The following is a 24369-nucleotide window of genomic DNA, read 5'->3' as shown; positions in this document are numbered from 1 at the left end:
ATATCAATAGTTATCGCAATAGTTTCTTTCAATATCAATAGTTATCGCAATAGTGATTTCCTGACCAAAAGTCACCCCTACGATATACCATTGGTACCGCTACGCCGTGATGGACAAAACTGCTGGGAATTCTTCTGGAATTCCTGGAGGTCTAGAAGCAGGAATTCTGTGGGCCCTAGGATCCAACACAAGCAAAGAGGGGGACTACGGGTCCAACAACGCCGAGTTGAAGGGATGTGTCCCAGTAGGAAAGAAAGAAGAACGAACACGACTGGATGAAGGAACGAAGGAAAGGAAGCAATTCGATGACGTCACTGAACATCTTGAGTTAAACCGCACCGCCAGGTAAATATCGACAATATTTTTGACAATATCAATTCTTCATGCAATATGTTATTTACATACCATGTTTCAATTACGTTTTGCTGATCTACACGTATGCCGATGTTAAACATGATGTTTTTTTGTTTTGTTTGTTTGTTGTTTGACGCCGCACTCAGCAATATTCAAGCTATATGACGGCGGTCTGTAAATAATCGAGTCTGGACCAGACAATCCAGTGATTGACATCATGAGCATCGATATACGTAATTGGGATACGAAGACATGCATCAATAAGTCAGCGAGCCTGACCACCCGATCCCGTTAGTCCAGACTCGATTATTTACAGACCGCCGTCATATAGCTGGAATATTGATGAGTGCAGCGTTAAACAACAAACAAAACAAACAAACCCACATCTTGGGGCATAACTGTCACTTTAAAAGAAACCAAGATGATGAAAGTCTTCTGAATGCGTACCTGTTGGAACAGTATCCCTTGTTTGTTTGTTGGTTAACGCTGCACTCCATGTTTAAATTACGCTTTGCTGATCTACACGTATGTCGATGTTAAAAATGATGTTTTGTTTGTTTGTTGTTTAACGCCACACCCAGCACTATTCCATCTATATGACAGCGGTCTGTAAATAATCGAGTTTGGATCAGACAACCCAGTGATTGACTTCGTGAGCATAGATTTGGATACATCAACCAAGTCAGCGAGCCTGACCACCCGATTGCTTTAGTTGCCTCTTACGACAAGCAAAGTCGTTCTCTACCACAAGCATGGGTTACTAAAGATCAATTATAACCCGGATCTTTACGAGATAAAGACAAAGTTAAATGCTGCAACTTCATGTGCAGTATGTTTTCTGAAAGGCATATTTGGATATTATTGCTATAACTGAGATTGAATGGAATTGAAGTTCGAGGAATGGGTTGCTGAAGACCAGTTCGAATCCGAGAACCAGCTATGTCTTTCACCATCTGCTGCCATGATATCTTCCCGAACAAGGGAGATGGAATTTCTGGGCTCGATCGTGGCGCCACCAGTGGCTATTACGAGTTATGTCCCTTCTTTGTCCCTCATACTGACCAATCAGATTCCACCTCTCATACCACATGCAATTGCATCACATAATATGGCGTCGCCCAGTGAAGACGATCTGATCGATAATCAAGATCTATTTTGTAATATAACAGGTCTTACTTCGTTAAGTGCAACAAATCACGTGAGCACCTTGATTAAAGACATGAAAAGATTTGCAAAATATCCTTTGACGCTAAGTTGTCGGTACACATGCTTTACAAATCCTGCAATCTACCGAAATCTGCACGTCAGTTTACGAACCGGATGTTGATTTCGTTACGCGATTTTGATTGGACTATATATTGACTCGTTATTCCAGCCAAGATCTCACTCCATAATTCCAGCCGAGTTCGGCAAGGGTGGAAACTGGACTTTTATTGTCAGCTACCCCCTAATTCTGGACTTGGCAAGTGGCTGCGTGTCATACTACTCTGATAGCATTAATAGTTTGTTTACGACCTCTGGCAGCTGTTTGCTTCATCCAGATTTAATAAAAGAAGCAGTTGGATTGTGGCTGCGGCATTAAACAACAGTCAATCACTGAAAGTCCTTCACTGGATGCTAAACATTTATCCATATAGAATGTCTCCTATCATAATTGCTCTCCATGTAAACATCAAAAACACAATGTAAGGCCTCGTTCGTTCTTTTCAAAGATAAACGCAAGGTTAGTAAATGCGAGGACGTGCCGTTGAGAGCGACGACAAAAGAAAAGAATTGCATGAAAGACGCCCCCCCCCCCCCCCCCCCCTTCCCCGAATCCTCCAAACCCACCTCGGATGTATGCCTATCACGAGCTTTGATCAATGTATTTATAATTGCTTCATACAAAATCATCTGGGGGTGAATTTTACATTTGGCTTTCAAAACGACAAACCTTCCCCAACTTTTGTACATACCGGCAATTCAATTAGTAAGCGCAGCCTTAAGGAAAATTGCGATGAGTAATACGTTCAAAATACACGTAATACATTATCAAAACGTAGACAGAATTATGTGTTTGACCGCGCGACAATACAGAGAAGTTTTAGTGTACCAAATAAAACTTTCATTTGACAAATACTGCAGTTAATAGGCTCTTGCATCGGGGATAGATGTAATCTGCTATGAGGGGGACTTGCAGGGATCCCAACCCCCTTTTGAATGACAAATGTACTATGTTTGTAGGCAGTAAATTGACTGAGGAATTTGATTTTGATACGTTGGACCCCTCCCTTTAAAAGATGCTGGATCCGCCCTTGAACCAATACCGACAACATCTGAGATTAAACTTGTAGGCATCATCCTCAGCCCTACCTATAACTCAAGGGCGAGAACCCTGGATAGTTGCTCCAAGCTACGTTCTTCAGCAATGGCACTTGACAAATCTGAACTTCTTATCTTGGCGCTGAACCCAATAACAAGTTGACAGCTACTTTAAACAGTTTGCACAGTCAAACGTGACAGCCATGGCCATACTAGCGCTTGAGAGAGAACAGCGCTTTGCCTTCAAGATGGCACAGAATCCACCCCGTCGTACAAGATCTGACATTGCAAATGCCTTGCATGGCTGGTTACCCTTAGAATAACAGAAAGAATATTAAAAAATGTTTTTCCGTGGTGCCCTATGCAAATGAGCATCATTTTCCTCAGAATTTGTTTTTCACATGTCTATGTTGCGGTGTCCTCAGATATTACTCGTATTGGCGTAAAGGGTCGGGTGTTTAATCCTTTGCAAAGAATCCTAAGGCAGGGTACGATATACACACGTGCCAGGTATCGCATTTTCTTAATCAAAATAAGCTAAAATATATTGTTTTCTACTGTTATCAAGTGATAACGCATCTAGAGTGTCGTGTGTTTATGTCCAGTGTCCAGGACATGGTGGCGGCACTAGAGGGTCAGTTGTCGAAGACCGTGGGACTGCACACAGGCATAGGCTACGACACCTTCAAACGGTCACTCAAAGTTAGAGATGTGAGTTGCCCACGCTGTGTGAGTTTCTGTGTGTGAGTGTGTGCGTACGTGCGTGCGTGCGTGTGTCAATGGGAGAATATGTGACTGCGTGCGTGTGTCAATGTGAGAATATGTGCGTGCGTGTGTCAATGTGAAATTATGTGTGTGCGTGTGTCAATGTGAAAATATGTGTGTGCGTGTGTCAACGTGAGAATATGTGTGTGCGTGTGTCAATGTGAGAATATGTGTTTGCGTGTGTCAATGTGAAATTATGTGTGTGCGTGTGTCAATGTGAAAATATGTGTGTGCGTGTGTCAATGTGAGAATATGTGTGTGCGTGTGTCAATGTGAGAATATGTGTGTGCGTGTGTCAGTGTGAAAATATGTGTGTGTCAATGTGAGAATATGTGTGTGCGTGTGTCAATGTGAAAATATGTGTGTGCGTGTGTCAACGTGAGAATATGTGTGTGCGTGTGTCAATGTGAAAATATGTGTGTGCTTGTGTCAATGTGAGAGTATGTGTGTGCGTGTGTCAATGTGAGAATATGTGTGTGCGTGTCTCAATGTGAGAATATGTGTTTGCGTGTGTCAATGTGAGAATATGTGTGTGCGTGTGTCAATGTGAAAATATGTGTGTGGGTGTGTCAATGTGAGAATATGTGTGTGCGTGTGTCAATGTGAGAGTATGTGTGTGGGTGTGTCAATGTGAGAATATGTGTGTGCGTGTCTCAATGTGAGAATATGTGTTTGCGTGTGTCAATGTGAGAATATGTGTGTGCGTGTGTCAATGTGAGAATATGTGTGTGCGTGTGTCAATGTGAGAATATGTGTGTGCGTGTGTCAATGTGAGAATATGTGTGTGCGTGTGTCAATGTGAGAATATGTGTGTGGGTGTGTCAATGTGAGAATATGTGTGTGTGTGTGTCAACGTGAGAATATGTCAGAGTTTGTGTAAAAATATTTGTGTGAGGTCGGTCGGCCCGTCTGTCGGCCCGTCGGTCGGCCCTTCGGTGAATGAATGAATGAATGAATGAATGAATGAATGAATGAATGAATGAATGAATGAATGAGGTATTTTTCTTTCTCAGATATTTCAGTCAGATTAAAACCCTGTTTATTGAAGGGGGGGTCGGGTAGCCTCGTGGTTTGAGCGTTCGGTCGTCACGCTGAAGACCCGGGTTCGATTCCCGACATGGGTTCAATGTGTGGAGCCCATTTCTGGTGTCCCCCGCTGTTATATTGCTGTAATATTGCTAAAAACGGCGTAAAACCATACTCACTCACTTTTTCATGAAAACCATGTGGGGAATCAACCCAAACCGTCTGCAAGACGGGTGAACACCTCACCACAATATCGTTCTGTTCTTTCAAGTTTGCCTCTTAATCGAGGCGTGTTCCTGATCCAGTTCCTGGAGCAGTTCCTGGAGCAGTTCCTGGAGCAGTTCATGCAGCAGCTTCCTCCTATTTCAGTCCTACTTCGCGGAGCGGTTCTTCAAGCTGTTCGACACTGATCACAGTAACTCAGTGGAGGTGCTCGAGCTGTTCGCCGCCATCATACGTTTAAGACACGGCACATGTACACAAAAACTCAAGTTCCTCTTTGACGTTTATGACGAGAGTGGTAAGTCTTATCTTCCTTCAATGAGACGGGTAACCAGCTCCTCTCTGTACTATCGCTGTTCTTCCTTGTAGGTGGTTATTATATCGACACGGTGTATACACTGTTCTCACTTCTCTTAGACGGTTATATCGACATTATGTATAGTATTACCACTGTTCTTCCGTCTAGGTGATGGTTATTTCGACATGGTGTGTACACTGTTCTTCCTTCCAGGTGATGGTTATATCAACATGATGTATAAACTGTTCTTCCTTCTAGGTGATGGCTATATCAACATGATGTATACACTGTTCTTCCTTCCAGGTGATGGTTATATCGACATGGTGTATACACTGTTCGTACTACCAAGTGATGGTGATATCAACATGGTGTATATACTGTTCTTCCTTCTAGGTGATGGTTATATCGATATGGTGAATATACCGTTCATCTATCCAGGTGATGGTTATATCGACATGCTGTAGACACTGTTCTTCCTTTTAGGTGACGGTTATATCGACATGCTGTATACATTGTTCTTCCTTTTAGGTAATGGTTATATCGACATGATGTATACACTGTTCTTCCTTTTAGGTAATGGTTATATCGACATGCTGTATACACTGTTCTTCCTTTTAGGTAATGGTTATATAGACATGCTGTATACACTGTTCTTCCTTTTAGGTGACGGTTATATCGACATGCTGTATACACTATTCTTCCTTCCAGGTGATAGTTATATCGACATGCTGTAGACACTATTCTCCCTTCCAGGTGACGGTTATATAGACATGCTGTATACACTGTTCTTCCTTCTAGGTGATGGTCATATCGACATCGAGGAGTTACGGACGGCGTTGCGGTCGTGTATGGTGGAGAGCTCGGTGAAGCTGGGAGAGGAAGAACTGGACATGCTGACTCAGGCATTATTTGAGGACGCAGATGAAGACAAAAACGGAGCAATTTCCTTCGAGGAACTCGAATCTGCTATTGGTAGACATCCCGGGCTGAAGGAGAGCTTGTGTCTGAGGTGAGCCTGTTGCTGAGGACGTTGAACTTAAACCCATCACATGCCGGCTGACCAACATCATTCAGGAGAAAAACCAGAAAGGACAGTCATCACAGATGCTTGGCACCGTGGTGAAACCAGCATCTCTGACCAACCCGTGCCTTCCGTAAAAGGAATGAATTAGTAATCTACTGAGTGAGTTGAGTTTGACGCCGCTTTTCGGAATATTCCAGCAATATCACGATTGAGGACACCAGAAATGGGCTTCACACATTGTACCCATGCATGCAATCGAACCCGGGCCTTTGGTGTGATGTGAAAACACTTTAACCTGTAGTTTTCACCACTGTCCCTGAAACGAATGAAGCTCAATAGGGATCAAACAGTTGATTGTCTCCCTTGGTTGTATGATGACACTCAATGAGAGGGTAGCGTAAAGTGTGTCTTTTCGGGTGTCATTTCTGTTTCCGAACGCTGCTCAAACTTTCATCTTTTATTACCCGAATCTGCATCACCTCGTGACTATTGCTCGGCATAGGGCTTTACGGGGCTAAAACAAGGACTGGTTGGCTCGGAGTCAGTATACTGTGTCAGAGTGGGGTATTCATGTTAAACTGTGGCATGATATCTCAGTGAGCTAGCACTATAAATCGGCATCATTCCGGACTAGTACAAGCACACACAAGCACACACACACACACACGCACGCACGCACGCACACACACACACACACACACACACACACACACACACACACACACACACACACACACACACACACACACACATACACACACGTCGTTATATAAGTGCAATAATCTTGAACGCGACGTTAAACCCCATTGCATCTCACCTCACCTTCCTATGATTATGGGTTCGAATCCCGGTTTGTCAGCACCATACCCGTGCTCGTGGGTTTCATCAAAGTGGTAAACGTCTGATACCTGCATCACTTGGGGCTTTCCTCCCACATTAAACTGACACGCCGCGATATAAATGTAATACTGTTAAAAGTGGTGTTTAACCCAACTCACTCACCTCACCTTCCCCCAACACTAAGCTGACACGCCATTGTACAAAGCGAACTTAGCGTTAAGGTGATCATTACTTCCATACCATCATATAGATTTTTTCACAACGGCACCATGAAAAATTGTTTGAAGCGGAGTGAAGCCCAAACAATTCACTCACTTACTATACGGGGCGGTCGGGTAGCCTAGTGGTTAAAGCGTTCGCTCGTCACGCCGAAGACCCGGGTTCGATTCCCGACATGGGTACAATGTGTGAAGCCCATTTTGGTGATATTGCTGGAATGTTGCTAAAAGCGGCGTAAAACCATACTCACTCACTCACTTAATATTCGTCTTTTCTTTGAAGCCTGGACCAGTGGCTGAAACCTCCACTAGCAAGCAGAAAACAGACGTTTCTCCAGTACTATTTCTCGAAGAAGTACTTCTTCAACAACCCCCGGAAGATATCCTTCTTCGCCATGTTGATGCTCCTCAACTGTATCCTGTTTGCTGTGGGCTGCTGGAACTACCGGACATCCAACTGGTGCATCATAGTAGCCAGAGGATGCGGCCTCTGTCTCAACTTCGACTGCACCTTCATAGTTGTCCTCATGCTCCGGAAGTGCATCACCTGGCTGCGTGCGACGCCTGCTAGCCACGTGCTTCCGCTAGACCAGCATATAATATTTCACAAGCTGACGGGAATCTTGATAATGCTGTTCACAGTGGTGCATACCGCCTTGCACATTGGAAACGCAGGTAAGAAGACAAGAAATCTAGAAATCAGCATGAGACTAATGTTTGATGATAAATGAACTAACAAAAATGCATCTTGGCATTAATGCCAAAATGCTTGATGAAAATATTGATGAAAGCCACGTTCATGTATCATAGCTGAGTGAACGAAGGAACGAACGAAGGAACGTGAGAATAAGGTATCTTACTATATCAGATATTTCAGTAAATAAATAGTAGTTAGTGATTTAATATATTGTATATCTGGGGAGCAGATGGCCATGTTGTGTTTGTTTGTTTGTTTGTTGTTTAACGCCGCACTCAGCAATATTCCAGCTATATGACGGCGCTCTGTATATAATCGAGTCTGAACCAGACAATCCTGTGATTAACATCATGAGCATCGATCCACGCAATAGGGATCGATGACATGCATCAACCAAGTCAGCGAGCCTGACCACCCGATCCCGTTAGACGCCTTTTACGACAAGCATAGTCGCCTTTTACGGCAAGCAAGGGTTGCTGAAGACCTATTCTACCCCGGATCTTCACGGGTCTCCATGTTGTGAGGTGGTGTTTGAGATGTCAATTGTACACTACAGTCATGGTTGCCGAGAGTCAGTTCAACCTGACAGTGCTTGTCTTTATGTTTGTTGCAATCATGGTGGCTGAGAGTCAGTTCAACCTGACACTGCCTGTCTTTATGTTTGTTGCAGTCATGGTGGCTGAGAGTCAGTACAACCTGACAGTGCCTGCCTTCATCTTCACCACACAAGCGGACCTGGGCTGGGTGGCCGGCTTCGCTCCTCTGTCTGGTGTTCTACTCGTCGTCGTCTTCGTCATCATGTTCATCTGCTCCATGCCGTTCGTCAGGAGGAGTGGCTATTTTCAGGTAGAGGATGACACAGTGGGGCTACTTTGAGGTGAAATACCACAGTGTTTGAGCCAGTGGGCGGCTGAGGAACTGAATATTTGATATTCTTGGGATTCCTGGGATTTTTTGACGAGATAATATATTTTTTCAGCCACAGCTATAGAACCAGATATTTTTTTTTATATTTAAAATTATTAGCCTGAATTTGTTTTAAGAAAAACACCTTGCAACAATATAATTTTTTGGTGCATTTGTTTCAAAAGTCTGAAGCATAGTTATTTTTGACAAGAATTTCGGGGACAACTTATTTTTTCGATAACATCCAAGGCCTCAGCAAGAAGGTGGTGAAATGGGGTTTAACGTCCTTGTTTTAGCCCCTTAATGTCGAGCGCCAGACAGGGTAACAACAAGTACCATCTTTTAACGTCTTTTGGTATGACGCGGTCGGGGATCGAGCCCCGGGCCCAGTCGTGTAAGGCGCCGCGATTCGCTGTGCAGAGTTGCGTCCCTTGGGCACGCCAGAAACCTATGATTGTGGGTTCGAATCCCGATTCGCCCCAATTATGTTTCTAGGTTTGTCAGCACCATACCCGTGCTCGTGGGTTTCATCAAAGTGGTAAACGTCTGAGACCTGCATCACTTCGGGCTTTCCTTCCACATTAAGCTGACACGCCGCGATATAACTGGAATACTGTTAAAAGCGGCGTTAGACCCAACTCACTCACTCACCCTGTTTCATCCTAATTATGTTTCTAGGTTTGTCAGCACCAGACCTGTGCTCGTGGGTTTCATCAAAGTGGTAAACGTCTGAGACCTGCATCACTTCAGACTTTCCTTCTAAATTAAGCTGACAGCCGTGATATAACTGTTGATGTTCACTCACTCACTCACTCACTCACTCACTCACTCACTGTTCAGGTTTTCTACTGGACTCACATGTTGTACGTGATCTTCTGGGTCTTCTTGATTCTTCACGCACGCCATTTCTGGAAGTGGTTCCTCGTGCCGGGCGCCATGTTTATTCTGGAGAAAATATCACGGTCTAAAGTGATCAAGAGGATTTCTTACGGCAATACCTTCATAACGGAAATCAACCTTCTACCATCTCAGGTAGGCTATAGAATAGTGTGCCTTCGCTTGTTCGTGGTTCTCAAATCAGAAAATACAGAACTGTTTTCTTCTGTACAAAAAAGACTTTTATTCCGCTTCGATGTTTCTCTTTCACTGTATACTATAAGTAAGAGATGCCATCATAAAAGGACGTTTGGGTTTCTTGTCATATTGGATCTTTCTGTAAATAATCGAGTCTGGACCAGAAAATCTAGTGATTGATATCATAATCCACGCAATTGAGATACTATGATATGCACCAACCACGTCCGCGAGCCTGACCACCCGGTCCCGTTAGTCGCCTCTTACGACAAGCATAGTCACCTGTTACGGCAAGCATAGGTTGCTGAACATCTATTCCACCCCGGGACTTCATGGGACAGTCGCTCATCTGTACTCGTGTGCTTGTACGCGCCCACACCAAGACCAGATACAGCCAACAATGATCCCAGACGGATACGTCTACTAATGATGAGGGATTTGACCTCAAAAGCCCACACCAAGACCAGATACAGCCAACAATGATCCCAGACGGATACGTCTACTAATGATGAGGGATTTGACCTCAAAAGCCCCATCGTTGTGCATTTGAGCGTCTAAAGGACACTGGTCCGTATCTTTAAAACGTGACCTACATTGATTGTGAACAGTGATAAAATTTGAAAGGAGCTTTTTAAATGTTTTGCAACATTGGTTGCTGAAGACCTTTTCTAACACGAACCTTCACGAGTTTGTGTTTTATAGTTTTCGTTGGGCTAACATTTCAAAATCTATCTCGCTACTTACACATGAAGCTGATGCCGTGTTCCGTGTTTAAGTGTGTCAAAATACAAAAATGTTAGAACAAATGTTTACCTGGTTCCTGCGAAGAACAATTATGCTCAAGACTATCAATAGACTTCTAGCTCTAGCTCTAGCTCTAGCTTTATTCCTAGCTCTAGCCCTAGCCCTAGCTCTAGCTCTAGCCCTAGCTCTAGCTCTAGCTCTAGCTCTAGCTCTAGCCCTAGCCCTAGCCCTAGCTCTAGCTCTAGCTCTAGCCCTAGCTCTAGCCCTAGCTCTAGCTCTAGCTCTAGCCCTAGCCCTAGCTCTAGCTCTAGCTCTAGCCCTAGCTCTAGCTCTAGCCCTAGCCCTAGCTCTAGCTCTAGCCCTAGCTCTAGCTCTAGCCCTAGCTCTAGCTCTAGCTCTAGCTCTAGCTCTGGCCCTAGCCCTAGCCCTAGCTCTAGCCCTAGCTCTAGCCCTAGCCCTAGCTCTAGCTCTAGCCCTAGCTCTAGCTCTAGCCCTAGCTCTAGCTCTAGCTCTAGCTCTAGCTCTGGCCCTAGCCCTAGCCCTAGCTCTAGCCCTAGCTCTAGCCCTAGCCCTAGCTCTAGCTCTAGCCCTAGCTCTAGCCCTAGCCCTAGCTCTGGCCCTAGCCCTAGCTCTAGCTCTAGCCCTAGCCCTAGCTCTAGCTCTAGCTCTAGCTCTAGCTCTCTCTAGCCCTAGCTCTAGCCCTAGCTCTAGCTCTCTCTAGCCCTAGCTCTAGCTCTAGCCCTAGCTCTAGCTCTCTCTAGCTCTAGCTCTCTCTAGCTCTAGCCCTAGCCCTATCTCTCTCTAGCTCTAGCCCTAGCTCTCTCTAGCTCTAGCCCTAGCTCTCTCTAGCTCTAGCTCTCTCTAGCTCCACCTAGCTCTAGCCCTAGCACTCTCTAGCTCTAGCTCTCTCTAGCTCCACCTAGCTCTAGCCCTAGCTCTCTCTAGTTCTAGCTCTCTCTAGCTCCACCTAGCTCTAGCCCTAGCTCTCTCTAGCTCTAGCTCTCTCTAGCTCCACCTAGCTCTAGCCCTAGCTCTCTCTAGCTCTAGCTCTCTCTAGCTCCACCTAGCTCTAGCCCTAGCTCTCTCTAGCTCTAGCTCTCTCTAGCTCCACCTAGCTCTAGCCCTAGCTCTCTCTAGCTCTAGCTCTCTCTAGCTCTAGCTCTCTCTAGCTCTAGCCCTAGCTCTCTCTAGCTCTAGCTCTAGCCCTAGCTCTCTCTAGCTCTAGCTCTCTCTAGCTCCACCTAGCTCTAGCCCTAGCTCTCTCTAGCTCTAGCTCTCTCTAGCTCCACCTAGCTCTAGCCCTAGCACTCTCTAGCTCTATCTCTCTCTAGCTCTAGCTCTAGCCCTAGCTCTCTCTAGCTCTAGCTCTCTCTAGCTCCACCTAGCTCTAGCCCTAGCACTCTCTAGCTCTAGCTCTAGCCCTATCTCTCTCTAGCTCTAGCTCTAGCTCTCTATCTCTCTCTATCTCTAGCTCTAGCACTCTCTAGCTCTAGCTCTATCTCTCTCTAGCTCTAGCTCTCTCTATCTCTCTCTAGCTCTAGCTCTAGCACTCTCTATCTCTAAGTCTAGCACTCTCTATCTCTCTCTATCTCTAGCTCTAGCTCTCTCTATCTCTAGCTTTAGCTCTAGCTCTATCTCTCTCTAGCTCTATCTCTCTCTAGCTTGCATATGTCAACTCAAGTGGATAAAACTTCAAAACGTACTCGGGTGAGATTTCATTTATCATCCAAAATTATTCTTCCAACTTTTTCAGTTTGTGAACAGTAACAAGCAGTTTCGTAAGTTTACAAATAGCTCGACTATGTACATTTATGTATATATTTGAATTCCCGTATGGGAGAAGAGTTGATAATACAGCTTACCAGTTTAAGTATAAGAAAGCATAGTGATGTCATTTCAATGTGATGTCATGGCTACCAGTAATAAGTGACAATATTAGTAGAATCTTTATAGCAACATTATCCTATTGACCTCTTGATTTATAAACTGTACTCACACACGCAACTGAACTTTCGGTATTAGGTGACTCATCTCGTGATCACGAAGCCTCCAAATATGAAATTCCGACCCGGGGACTACCTCTTCCTACAGATCCCAGACATTGCTAAATATGAGTGGCATCCTTTCACCATCAGCAGCGCCCCCGAACTGGAAGGTAGGTCTCACCATAAAGCGCCCCTGAACTGGAAGGTACGTCTCACCATAAAGCGCCCCGGATCAGGAAGGTAGGTGTCGCAATAAAGCGCCCCTGAACTGGAAGGTAGGTCTCACCATCAAGCGTCCCTGAACTGGAAGGTAGTCTCACCATAACGCGCCCCTGAACAGGAAGGTAGGTCTCACCATAAAACGTCCCTGAACTGGAAGGTAGGTCTGTCCATAAAGCGACCCTGAACTGGAAGGTAGGTCTCACCATATAACGTCCCTGAACTGGAAGAAAGGTCTCACCATAAAGCGTCCCTGAACTGGAAGGTAGGTCTGTCCATAAAGCGCCCCTGAACTGGAAGGTAGGTCTCACCATAAAGCGTCCCTGAACTGGAAGGTAGGTCTGTCCATAAAGCGTCCCTGAACTGGAAGGTAGGTCTCACCATAAAGCGTCCCTGAACTGGAAGGTAGGTCTGTCCATAAAGCGCCCCTGAACTGGAAGGTAGGTCTCACCATAAAGCGTCCCTGAACTGGAAGGTAGGTCTGTCCATAAAGCGCCCCTGAACTGGAAGGTAGGTCTGTCCATAAAGCGACCCTGAACTGGAAGGTAGGTCTCACCATATAACGTCCCTGAACTGGAAGAAAGGTCTCACCATAAAGCGTCCCTGAACTGGAAGGTAGGTCTCACCATAAAGCGCCCCTGAACTTGAAGGTAGATCTCACCATAAAGCGTCCCTAAACTGGAAGGTAGGTCTGTCCATAAAGCGCCCCTGAACTGGAAGGTAGGTCTGTCCATAAAGCGTCCCTGAACTGGAAGGTAGGCTCACCATAACGCGCCCCTGAACAGGAAGGTAGGTCTCACCATAAAACGTCCCTGAACTGGAAGGAAGGTCTCACCATAAAGCGTCCCTGAACTGAAAGGTAGGTCTTACCATAAAGCGTCCCTGAACTGGAAGAAAGGTCTCACCATAAAGCGTCCCTGAACTGGAAGGTAGGTCTCACCATAAAGCGTCCCTGAACTGGAAGGTAGGTCTAACCATAAAGCGTCCCTGAACTGGAAGGTAGGTCTGTCCATAAAGCGCCCCTGAACTGGAAAGAAGGTCTCACCATAAAGCGCCCCTGAACTTGAAGGTAGGTCTCACTATAAATCGTCCCTGATCAGGAAGGTAGGTCTCACCATAAAGCGTCCCTGATCAGGAAGGTAGGTCTCACCATAAAGCGTCCCTGAACTGGAAGGTAGGTCTTACCATAAAGCGTCCCTGATCAGGAAGGTAGGTCTCACCATAAAGCGTCCCTGAACAGGAAGGTAGGTCTCACCATAAAGCTTCCATCAGCCTTACGGGGCACGGGTGGCACGTCTAATTAAATAAGGCGCCGCGATTCGCTGTGCAAAGTTGCGTCGCTTGGCACAATGGAAACATATGATCGTGGGTTCGAATCCCGGTTCGCCCCGATTATGTTTCTAGGTTTGTCAGCACCATGCCCGTGCTCGTGGGTTTAACCGAAGTGGTAAACGTCTGAAACCTGCATCCCCTCGGGCTTTCCTCCTAAATTCAACTGACACGCCGCGATATAACTGGAATACTGTTAAAAGCGGCGTTAAACCCAACTCACTCACTCACTCACTCACTCACTCACTCACTCGCTTTACCGTCATTCTCTGTCTGCAGGCAAGCTATGGGTGCACGTACGATCCACTGGACATTGGACAAAGAAACTGAATGACTATTTCAATTCCTATGACGAAAGAAGAAACTCCACTATGTATTCGCAAAATCACGACAAAAGAGGTGAGTGAGTGAGTGTGTTTTTACGCCGCTTTTAGCAATATTGCAGCAATATCACGGCGGGCGACACCAAAAATTGGCTTCACATATTGTACCCATGTCGGGAATCGAACCGGGTCTTCGGCGTGACGAGCGAACGCTTAGCCACGAGGCTACCCGACCGCCCCCACCAACAGAGGTAGGCTTTAGATATTATAAGTTGTTTCCTTAGCCGCATATTTTGATAATCGTAATTGGTTTTTAGTCTAGTCAATAAATTTAACAAAAGAATAACTGATCCTATGGTGATATATTTAGAATGCTTGAGTGGGTGAGTGAGCTGGAATTTACGCCGTTTTAAATAGTATTCCAATTATATCGCGGCGTGTCAGCTTTATGTGGGAGGAAAGCCCGAAGTGATGCAGGTTTCAGACGTTTACCTCTTGGCTGAAATCCACGAGCACGGGTATGGTGCTGACAAACCTAGAAACTTCAAAATCGTCGGGAACAGGGATTCGAACCCACGATCATAGGTTTCTTGTGTGTCAAGGGACGCAACTCTGCACAGCGACTGGACAACCCTTGTCCCCAGTTAAACAAAGACATAATTTTTCATATGATGACCTCGTCTGGTATTGTCTTTAAAATCATGAACATATTGTTCCTGGAGACAGCTTAGAGGCAAAACGTTTGCATTCAGTACATCTGTCAATGTTAGGGACCTGTTTTGAAACATTTCCCCTGATCAAGACATTGAGTTCACTCCGTCAGCCAAATCACGACGTGTCAGCTCCATGTTGGCAGAATGTTACCGTGGTTATATGCGTTTAATGCTTTGATGAAACCAAGGGGAAGACGAGGAAGAATCTGTTGTTGACAAGTGTCGTGATACATTAATGATAATAACTTCCTTGGAGCTACTGTTGTGCGCTAGTTGGGAAGCCTGGTTGTTAATGCGTTCGCCTGTCACATCGAAGGCCCGGCTTCGATTCCACACATGGGTACAATGTGTGAAGCCCGTCGTTATATTGCCCGAATATTGCTAAAAGCGGCGTAAAACCATATTCACTCGCTTTGTTTTGTACCAGGTCTCCTGTCCCCGGTAGAGATGCAGAGTCACTCATCTAAAACTGTTGATATGAAGCCGATCAACCTGGTAAATACCCCTCTATCTCCACCACCGCCAGAGACCTACTCAGAGACCTCCTTTAAGGTAAGGCGACATGGATATGTCTAGACCTACTCAGAGACTTTGAAGGTAAGTCGACACGGATGTATCTAGACCTACTCAGAGACCTCCTTTAAGGTTAGTCGACATGCATATGTCTAGACCTACTCAGAGACCTCCTTTAAGGTAAGTCGACATGGATGTATTCTAGACCTACTCAGCGGCCTTCCTTAAGGTAAGCCGACATGGATGTATCTAGACCTACTCCGAGACCTTAAATGTAAGTCGACATGGATGTATTCTAGACCTACATAGGGACATTCTTTAAGGGAAGTCGACATGGATGTATCTAGACCTACTCAGAGATATTAAAGGTAACCCACAAGGATGTATCTAGACCTACTCCGAGACCTTGAGGGTAAGTCGACATGGATGTGTCTACACCTACTCAGAAACCTTGAAAGTAAGTCGACATGGATGTATCTAGACCTACTCCGAGACCTTGAAGGTAAGTCGACATGGATGTGTCTAGACCTACTCAGAAACCTTCTTTAAGGTAAGCCGACATGCATGTGTCTATACATACTCAGAGGCCTTCTTTAAGGTAAGCCGACATGGATGTATCTAGACCTACTCAGAGACCTTGAAGGTAAGGCGACATGGATGTGTCTAGAAATACTCAGAGACCTTCTTTAAGTTCAGCTGACATGGATGTATCTAGACCTACTCAGAGACCAATATTCGGCTCAAAGTTTGAAACAAATGTCAGTTACAATGCCCAAATTGGAATTATATAATTGTCAAGTTGTATTATGATAGTACTAACTAATGTAATGTAATAAATCTGTAATGTTAAGTTTCACATTTGTGCATTGAATGACATCTTAAGATTCACCTTAATTTACGAAAATCCCAAATTATTTTTCCAAGGGTTCTTAGTTGTAATCCTAGATAAATCCCCGAACGATAATGTTAATGCGATGGTTAACTTTGGATGAACTGAATAGAGGATATTTCATGTGTCTCGTGAAATATCATGTTTCCCTCATAGAGTGACGGTGGGTGGGGAGATATTTTCACGAGTGGCTACGCAGTCACAAGATGAGAGAAACATGATATTTCACGAGACAATTGAAATATCTTATTTATATTATACTTTAATTTAATCATCTCATTACAAATGTAAAATCTTGATACGTAAAGTCTCCTTACGTAACAGACAGGGACGGTTCACCACATCTTGTATTTGCGACTAAAAAGTAGTTTTTTGTTTGCAAAATCTTAAAGAATGTAAACAAAAGTATCAAAACAGATTTAGGGCCAAGAAAATTCTTTTTCATACCTTTCGATGTGATTAAATACAAAATCAACTTTAACTAAAAAACATTCTTGAAAACTACGAGACAGTTGTTGGAAGCGTAAGAATACACTCTGGTCAAGTTACAAAAATGGCGCTTTGCGAAACGAACAGTCTCGATTGACGAGATAAATTTAGAAAGTAACAGTTTAAAACGAACTATATTTGAGAGAATAGCCAACGGCAAGAAGTGATATTAACTCCATAAATGATCACCTGTCATTATTTTGCCTGGTCAATGTGGAACTAACGTAAAAGGGACGTCAACGGTTTGTATACGGGCCCGATACTTACGATAAAGGGAGACAATTTAAGGGGAGATAACTCTTGTATGAGAATAGTTCCGTCAAAGTGTTATGTTCACTGCAGTGAAATATCAATTGTTATGTTAACTGCAATGAAAACATCAATTTTCTCAACTTCTGGAAACTCATTTTCACACTGAGGTATAAAATAAAAAGTCTTACCGCCAAATGTTGAAAAGAAACTACCTTCATATACAAGGAGGCACGGGTGGCCCAGTCGTCAAAGGCGCCGCGATTCGTTGTGCAGAGTTGCGTCCCTTGGGCACGCCAGAAACCTATGATTGTGGGTTCGATTCCTGGTTCTCGTCGATTATGCTTCTAGGTTTGTCAGCACCATACCCGTGCTCTTGGTTTTCGCCGAAGTGGTAACGTCTGAGACCTGCATCACCTTGGGCTTTCCTCCTACATTAAGCTGACACGTCGTGATATAACTGGAATACTGTTACAAGCGGCGTTAAACCTACTCACTCACACTCATATACTCTCTCTATATTTCATGATAAATATAATCTTAATATTTTTTATTTTGTTGGGTTTGTTGTTTAACGCTGCACTCAGCAGTATTCCAGCTATATGACGTCGGTCTGTAAATAATCGAGTCTGGACCAGACAATCCAGTGATTGATATCCAGTGATTATTTTACGTCTTTACGATTTGAGTACATCACTATATGAGTCGTTGTTATTTCACAGAGACGAGACCGTGGCGCTGGCGATACACACAAGGACGTTCGTGTGCAGGTAAGACCTACGCAGTGCAGCATTTTGTTTGTTTGTTTCAGCACTCAGCGTCCTGTCTATAATGACGTCTTTTCTCACAACATGGTGATTCGAATGATGACTGATTTATGACCTGGATATGGTCCGAACGATGACCTAGATACGGTCCGAATGATAACCTAGATACGGTACGAATGATGACTTAGATACGGTCCGAATGATGACTCAGGTACGGTCCGAAAGATGACCCAGGTATGGCCCGAATGATGACCTAGATACGGTCCGAATGATGACTCACGTACGGCCCGAATGATGACCTAGATACGGTCCGAATAATGATTCAGGTACGGCCCGAATGGTGACCTAGATACGGTCCGAATGATGATTCAGGTACGGTCCGAATGGTGTCCAAGGTACGGCCCGAATGATGTCCTGGATACGGTCCGAATGATGTCTTGGATACGGTCCGAATGATAACCTAGATACGGTACGAATGATGACTTAGATACGGTCCGAATGATGACCTAGATACGGTCCGAATGATGCTCAGGTACGGCCCGAATGGTAACCTAGATACGGTCCGAATGATGACCTGGATACGGTCCGAATGATAACCTGGATACGGTCCGATTGTGACCTAGATACGGTCCGAAAGATGACTCAGGTACGGCCCGAATGATGACCTGGATACGGTCCGAATGATAACCTAGATACGGTCCGAAAGATGACTCAGGTACGGCCCGAATGATGACCTAGATATGGTCCGAATGGTGACCTAGATACGGTCCGAAAGATGACTCAGGTACGGCCCGAATGGTGACCTGGATACGGTCCGAGTGATGACCTAGATACGACACGAATGATGACTCAGGTAAGGCCGGCATGATGACCTTGAAACGACCCGAATGATGACTCAGGTAAGGTCCGAAAGATGACTCAGGTACGGCCCGAATGATGTCCTAGATATGGTGCGAAAGATGACTCAGGTCCGGTCCGAATGATGTCCTGGATACAGTCCGAATGATAACCTAGATACGGTCCCTGTCATGACCTAAATACGGTCCCAATGGTGACCTAGATACGGTCCGAATAATAACCTAGATATGGTCCGAATGGTGACCTAGATACGGTCCGAAAGATGACTCAGCTACGGCCCGAATGGTGACCTAGATACGGTCCGAAAGATGACTCAGCTACGGCCCGAATGATGACCTAGCTACGGTCCGAATGATAACCTAGATACGGTCCGAGTGATGACCTAGATACGGTCCGAATGATGCTCAGGTACGGCCCGAATGATGACTCAGGTACGGTCCGTATCGTGACTCAACTTATTTCTTGCAGTGTTACATCGACGGGCCTTATGGCACTTGCTCTAGGGCAATATTTGAAACCGAGCACGCTGTTCTGATTGGCTCCGGTATCGGCGTGACTCCCTACGCCTCCATCCTCCAGAGCATCATGTACAGGTTCAAGGCCTACAAGAGATGCTGCCCCAGCTGTACCCACTCCTGGTATGATGAAGTACCGCCACACGTCATGAACCTCAAGAAGGTCAGTACCAGCATGGCGTGGTTGGAGTTTGGTGATTGTAGTTAGCGCCGCAGTAACGAGGGATTCACGAAGTGTTGTCTCAACATTTAATTTGTTTTTTTTATTGATCGTGACATTTGTTCGAAAATATATTAACAGCGTTAAAACAGAAATCACTTCTTGATCAAGTAAGTATAAGAAAGGTCTACAAATGATCCAATTCCACGGAGGATAGCTTATGATATGTATTATTGAGTACATAATTTCTGTAATTACATCGCTGTTTTATTTTTGATATGTTTTATACATTATTTTTTACTTATTTATATTGTGTATGCCGTTTATACAAACGTGGGGGCACGGGTTGCCCAGTCGTCTAAGGCGCCGCGATTCGCCGTGCAGAGTTTTGTCCCTTGGGCACGCCATGAACCTATGATTGTGGGTTCGATTCCCGGTTCGACCCGATTATGTTTCTAGGTTTGTCAGCACCATTCAAAACACGATCATAGATTTCTGAAACCGCGAACGGCGGCGCCTGGAACGACTTGGCAACCCGTTCGCAACACGGCAATTTATATAGCCTTAACTAACTATACCATGATCGCAATTAATTCCTAGAATATACCTTTGAATAGCAAAAGGGCCAAAATACGTGTTCTTTATCATATCTTACCAGGTCGACTTCGTCTGGATCAACCGTGACCAGAAGTCCTTCGAGTGGTTCGTCAGCCTTCTCACTCAGTTAGAAATGGAACAGGCTATGGAAGGCGGGCTGGGCAACTTTCTCGAGATGCACATGTATATGACTGCAGCACTTAACAAGACGGACCTGAAAGGAATCGGCTTACAGATGGCCCTTGACCTCATCCATAAGAAACAAGACAAAGACCTGTTGACGGGGCTGAAAACACGGACACAGCCAGGGAGACCTGACTTCAGAAAGGTAGTGAGACGTGAAATTAAATATTTATACATCGATGGAGACAAAATTAAGTGTAATAACTTCATATGCAGTATGTTTTCTGAAAGGCATGTTTGAACATCTGTGATTGAATTGAAAAGGAGTTTTTTCTGTTTTATGTCACAGCAAGCAGTATTCTAGCTAATTTATATCACAGTGGCATGCAAATATTCCAGACTCACATTAATGGTTGTCATTACAATCCTCTCGTGTTTAACACTCGTGTTTTCTTGAGGTGCTTAATGTTATGTCTCCGTGGTGTAGTGGATAGAGTGTTTGCCAGGAGACCGCCTCCGTGGTGTCGTGGATAGAGCGTCTTCCCGGAGACCGCCTCCGTGGCCTAGTGGATAGAGCATCTGTCTGGAGACCGCCTCCGTGGCCTAGTGGGTAGAGCATCTGCCCGGAGACCACTCCGTGGCTTAGTGGATAGAGCATCTGTCTGGAGACCGCCTCCGTGGCCTAGTGGATAGAGCATATGTCTGGAGACCGCCTCCGTAGTGTAGTGGATAGAGCATCTGTCTGGAGACCCCCTCCGTGGGCAAGAGGATAGAGCGTCTGCCCGTAGACAGCATCCATAGTGTAGTTGATAGAGCATCTGTCTGGAGACCACCTCCGTGGCTTAGTGGATAGAGCATCTGCCCGGAGACCACCTCCGTGGCCTAGTGGATAGAGCATCTGTCTGGAGACCGCCTCCGTGGCCTAGTGGATAGAGCATCTGTCTGGAGACCGTCTCCGTAGTGTAGTGGATAGAACATCTGTCTGGAGACCGCCTCCTTGGTGTAGTGGAAAGAGCATCTGTCTGGAGACCGCCTCCGTGGCCTAGTGGATAGAGTATCTGTCTTGAAACCGCCTCCGTGGCCTAGTGGATAGAGCATCTGTCTGGAGACCGCCTCCGTGGCCTAGTGGATAGAGCGTCTGTCTGGAGACCGCCTCCTTGGTGTAGTGGATAGAGCATCTGTCTGGAGATCGCCTCCGTGGCCTAGTGGATAGAGTATCTGTCTGGAAACCGCCTCCGTGATGTAGTGGATAGAGCATCTATCTGGAGACCGCCTCCGTGGTGTAGTGGATTGAGCATCTGTCTGGAGACCGCCTCCGTGGTGTAGTGGATAGAGAATCTGCCTGGAGACCGCCTCCGTGATGTAGTGGATAGAGCATCTGCCCGGAGACCGCCTCCGTGGCCTAGTGGATAGAGAATCTCTCTGGAGACCGCCTCCGTGATGTAGTGGATAGAGCATCTGCCCGGAGACCGCCTCCGTGGCCTAGTGGATAGAGCATCTGTCTGGAGACCCCCTCCGTGGGCAAGAGGATAGAGCATCTGCCCGAAGACCGCCTCTGTGGTTTAGTGGATAGAGTATCTGCCCGTAGACAGCATCCATAGTGTAGTGGATAGAGCATCTGCCCGTAGACAGCATCCATAGTGTAGTGGATAGAGCATCTGTCTGGTGACCGCCTCCGTGGCCTAGTTGATAGAGCATCTGTCTGGAGACCGCCTCCGTGGCCTAGTTGATAGAGCATCTGTCTGGAGACCGCCTCCGTGATGTAGTTGATAGAGCATCTGCCCGGAGACCGCCTCCGTGGCCTAGCGGATGGAGCTTCTGTCTGGAGACCGCCTCCGTGGCCTAGTTGTTAGAGCATCTGTCTGGAGACCGCCTCCGTGATGTAGTTGATAGAGCATCTGTCTGGAGACCCCCTCCGTGGCCTAGTTGATAGAGCATCTGCCCGGAGACCGCCTCCGTGGCCTAGTGGATAGAGCATCTGTCTGGAGACCCCCTCCGTGGGCAAGAGGATAGAGCGTCTGCCCGTAGACAGCATCCATAGTGTAGTGGATAGAGCATCTGTCTGGAGACCGCCTCCGTAGTGTAGTGGATAGAGCATCTGCCCGGAGACCGCCTCCGTGGCCTAGTGGATAGAGCATCTGTCTGGAGACCGCCTCCGTGGGCAAGAGGATAGAGCGTCTGCCCGTAGACAGCATCCATAGTGTAGTTGATAGAGCATCTGTCTGGAGGCCGCCTCCGTGGTGTAGTGGATAGAGCATCTGTCTGGTGACCGCCTCCGTAGTGTAGTGGATAGAGCATCTGTCTGGAAACCGCCTCCGTGCCCTAGTTGATAGAACATCTGCCCGGAGACCGCCTTCATAGTGTTGTGGATAGAGCATCTGCCTGGATGCCGCCTCCGTGTCCAAGAGGATAGAGAATCTACCCGGAGACCACCTCCGTAGAGTAGTGTAGTGGATAGACCGCCTCCGTGGTGTAGTGGATAGAGCGTCTGCCCGGAGACCGCCTCCGTGGTGTAGTGGATAGAGCGTCTGTCCGGAGACCGCCTCCGGGGTGTGGTTGATGAAGCGTCTGTCCGGAGACCGCCTCCGTAGTTTAGTTGATAGAGCGTCTGCCCGGAGACCGCCTCCATGGTCTAGTGGATAGAGTATCTGCCCGGAGACCGCCTCCATGGTTCAGTGGATAGAGCGTCTGCCCGGAGACCGCCTCCATGGTCTAGTGGATAGAGCGTCTGCCTGGAGACCGCCTCCGTGGTTCAGTGGATAGAGCGTCTGTCCGGAGACTGCCTCCGAGATCTAGAGGATAGAACATCTGCCTGGAGAACGAAAGGTTCTAGGTTAGATCCCCGGTACGTGTTGCTCAGCAAAAAGTGGATAAAACAAGGACTGGTCGGCTGAATGTACTGTCTGAGTGGGGTCTCCATGTTAATCTGCGGCATGGTATCTCAGTGGGCTAGCACCATCAAACCGGCATTAGTTCGGACTAGTACAAGCAGCCACATACACACACAGCCACCCGGGACTCCGGATTTTATATTTTCATAACGTCTTTTTGGTATGACGTGGCAGGGGATCGAACCCTTGACTTTCCGCTCTCAAGGCGGATCCGGAGACGCTACCACTAGAGCCGGCCCGAAGGTTTTGAAGAAAGTAATGCACCTTTGCTGTTAGTTTCTCTTGATGAATGGACACTTACTGACAGACTGAGTTTGTAAACAACATGCGGGGCGGTCGGGGAGCCTAGTGGTTAAAGCGTTCGCTCGTCACGCCAAAGATCCGGGTTCGTTTCCCGACATGGGTATAATGTGTGAAGCCCATTTCTGGTGTCCACCGCCATGATATTGCTGTAATATTGCTAAAAGCGACGTAAAACTGTACTCACTCACTGTAAACATCATTCACTAAATTCCCTCACGAATATTAAATACTGTTTTCGTGTGTCTTTTTTCAGCTGTTTGCCGATATTGCAATGAAGAAGAAAGGACAAGTAAAAGTTTTTTTCTGCGGGAACCCTGTGTTGGCTAAAACTATCAAACGACACTGTGAATCTTTCGGCTTTGCTTTTTCAAAGGAGAATTTTTGAAAAGACGTTTGTGCACATGACTATATATTGCGGTCGTGTTCAGGTGTAGAAACCTACCTACATCAGGGAAACCACCCAGCCTTTTAAATATATATAACTTACAGTTCAGCGGCTGAGAGAGGCGAAAGGGTAGCCTAGTGGTTAAAGCGTTTTTATGTTATGGTAACATGTAACATGTATAGCAAGTTATGTTATGTTACATGTAACATGTATAGTGAATTATATTATGGTTACATGTAACATGTATGGTGAGTTATGTTATGGTTACAGGTAGCATGTTTAGCGAGTTATGTTATGGTAACATGTAACATGTATAGTGGGTTATGTTATGGTTTCATGTAGCATGTATAGTGAGTTTTAGTATGGTTACAGGTAACATGTATAGTGAGTTATGTTATGTTACATGTAACATGTATAGTGAGTTATGTTATGGTTTCATGTAACATCTATAGTGATTTATGTTATGGTTACATGTAACATGTATAGTGAGTTATGTTATGGTTACAGGTAACATGTATAGTCAGTTATGTTATGGTTTCATGTAACATGTATAGTGAGTTTTAGTATGTTACATGTAACATGTATAGTGAGT

The 24369-nt window shown here is 45.7% G+C and overlaps 1 protein-coding gene across 1 annotated transcript; it reads left to right on the top strand.

Moving 5' to 3' along the window:
• The first annotated feature begins 3270 nt into the window (after positions 1-3270).
• Positions 3271-23777, top strand: LOC139460334 (NADPH oxidase 5-like). The gene is made up of 13 exons (XM_071241827.1): positions 3271-3366; positions 4816-4966; positions 5765-5975; positions 7332-7723; positions 8416-8591; positions 9492-9683; positions 12492-12624; positions 14282-14401; positions 15466-15590; positions 17901-17948; positions 19272-19481; positions 20137-20403; positions 23646-23777. The coding sequence occupies exons 1-13, from the start codon at positions 3271-3273 to the stop codon at positions 23775-23777; spliced, it is 2253 nt and encodes a 750-aa protein (XP_071097928.1).
• The last annotated feature ends 592 nt before the right edge of the window (positions 23778-24369 follow it).

This window comes from Haliotis cracherodii, unplaced genomic scaffold, assembly GCF_022045235.1.
Source record: "Haliotis cracherodii isolate W230 unplaced genomic scaffold, xgHalCrac1.p SCAF_14, whole genome shotgun sequence".
NCBI lineage: Eukaryota > Metazoa > Mollusca > Gastropoda > Lepetellida > Haliotidae > Haliotis > Haliotis cracherodii.
The sequence above is the reverse complement of the archived record's forward strand: the minus strand, read 5'-3'. Positions and strand labels throughout refer to the sequence as shown.

What these genes read in the sequence shown, in the direction of transcription:
- LOC139460334 (XM_071241827.1), top strand. Translation starts at nt 3,271, where the DNA reads ATGGTGGCGGCACTAGAGGGTCAGTTGTCGAAGACCGTGGGACTGCAC. An exon ending in GGTCACTCAAAGTTAGAGAT is followed by an intron (nt 3,367 to 4,815) that starts GTGAGTTGCCCA and finishes CTCCTATTTCAG; the next exon opens with TCCTACTTCGCGGAGCGGTT. An exon ending in GGAGGAGTGGCTATTTTCAG is followed by an intron (nt 8,592 to 9,491) that starts GTAGAGGATGAC and finishes CTCACTGTTCAG; the next exon opens with GTTTTCTACTGGACTCACAT.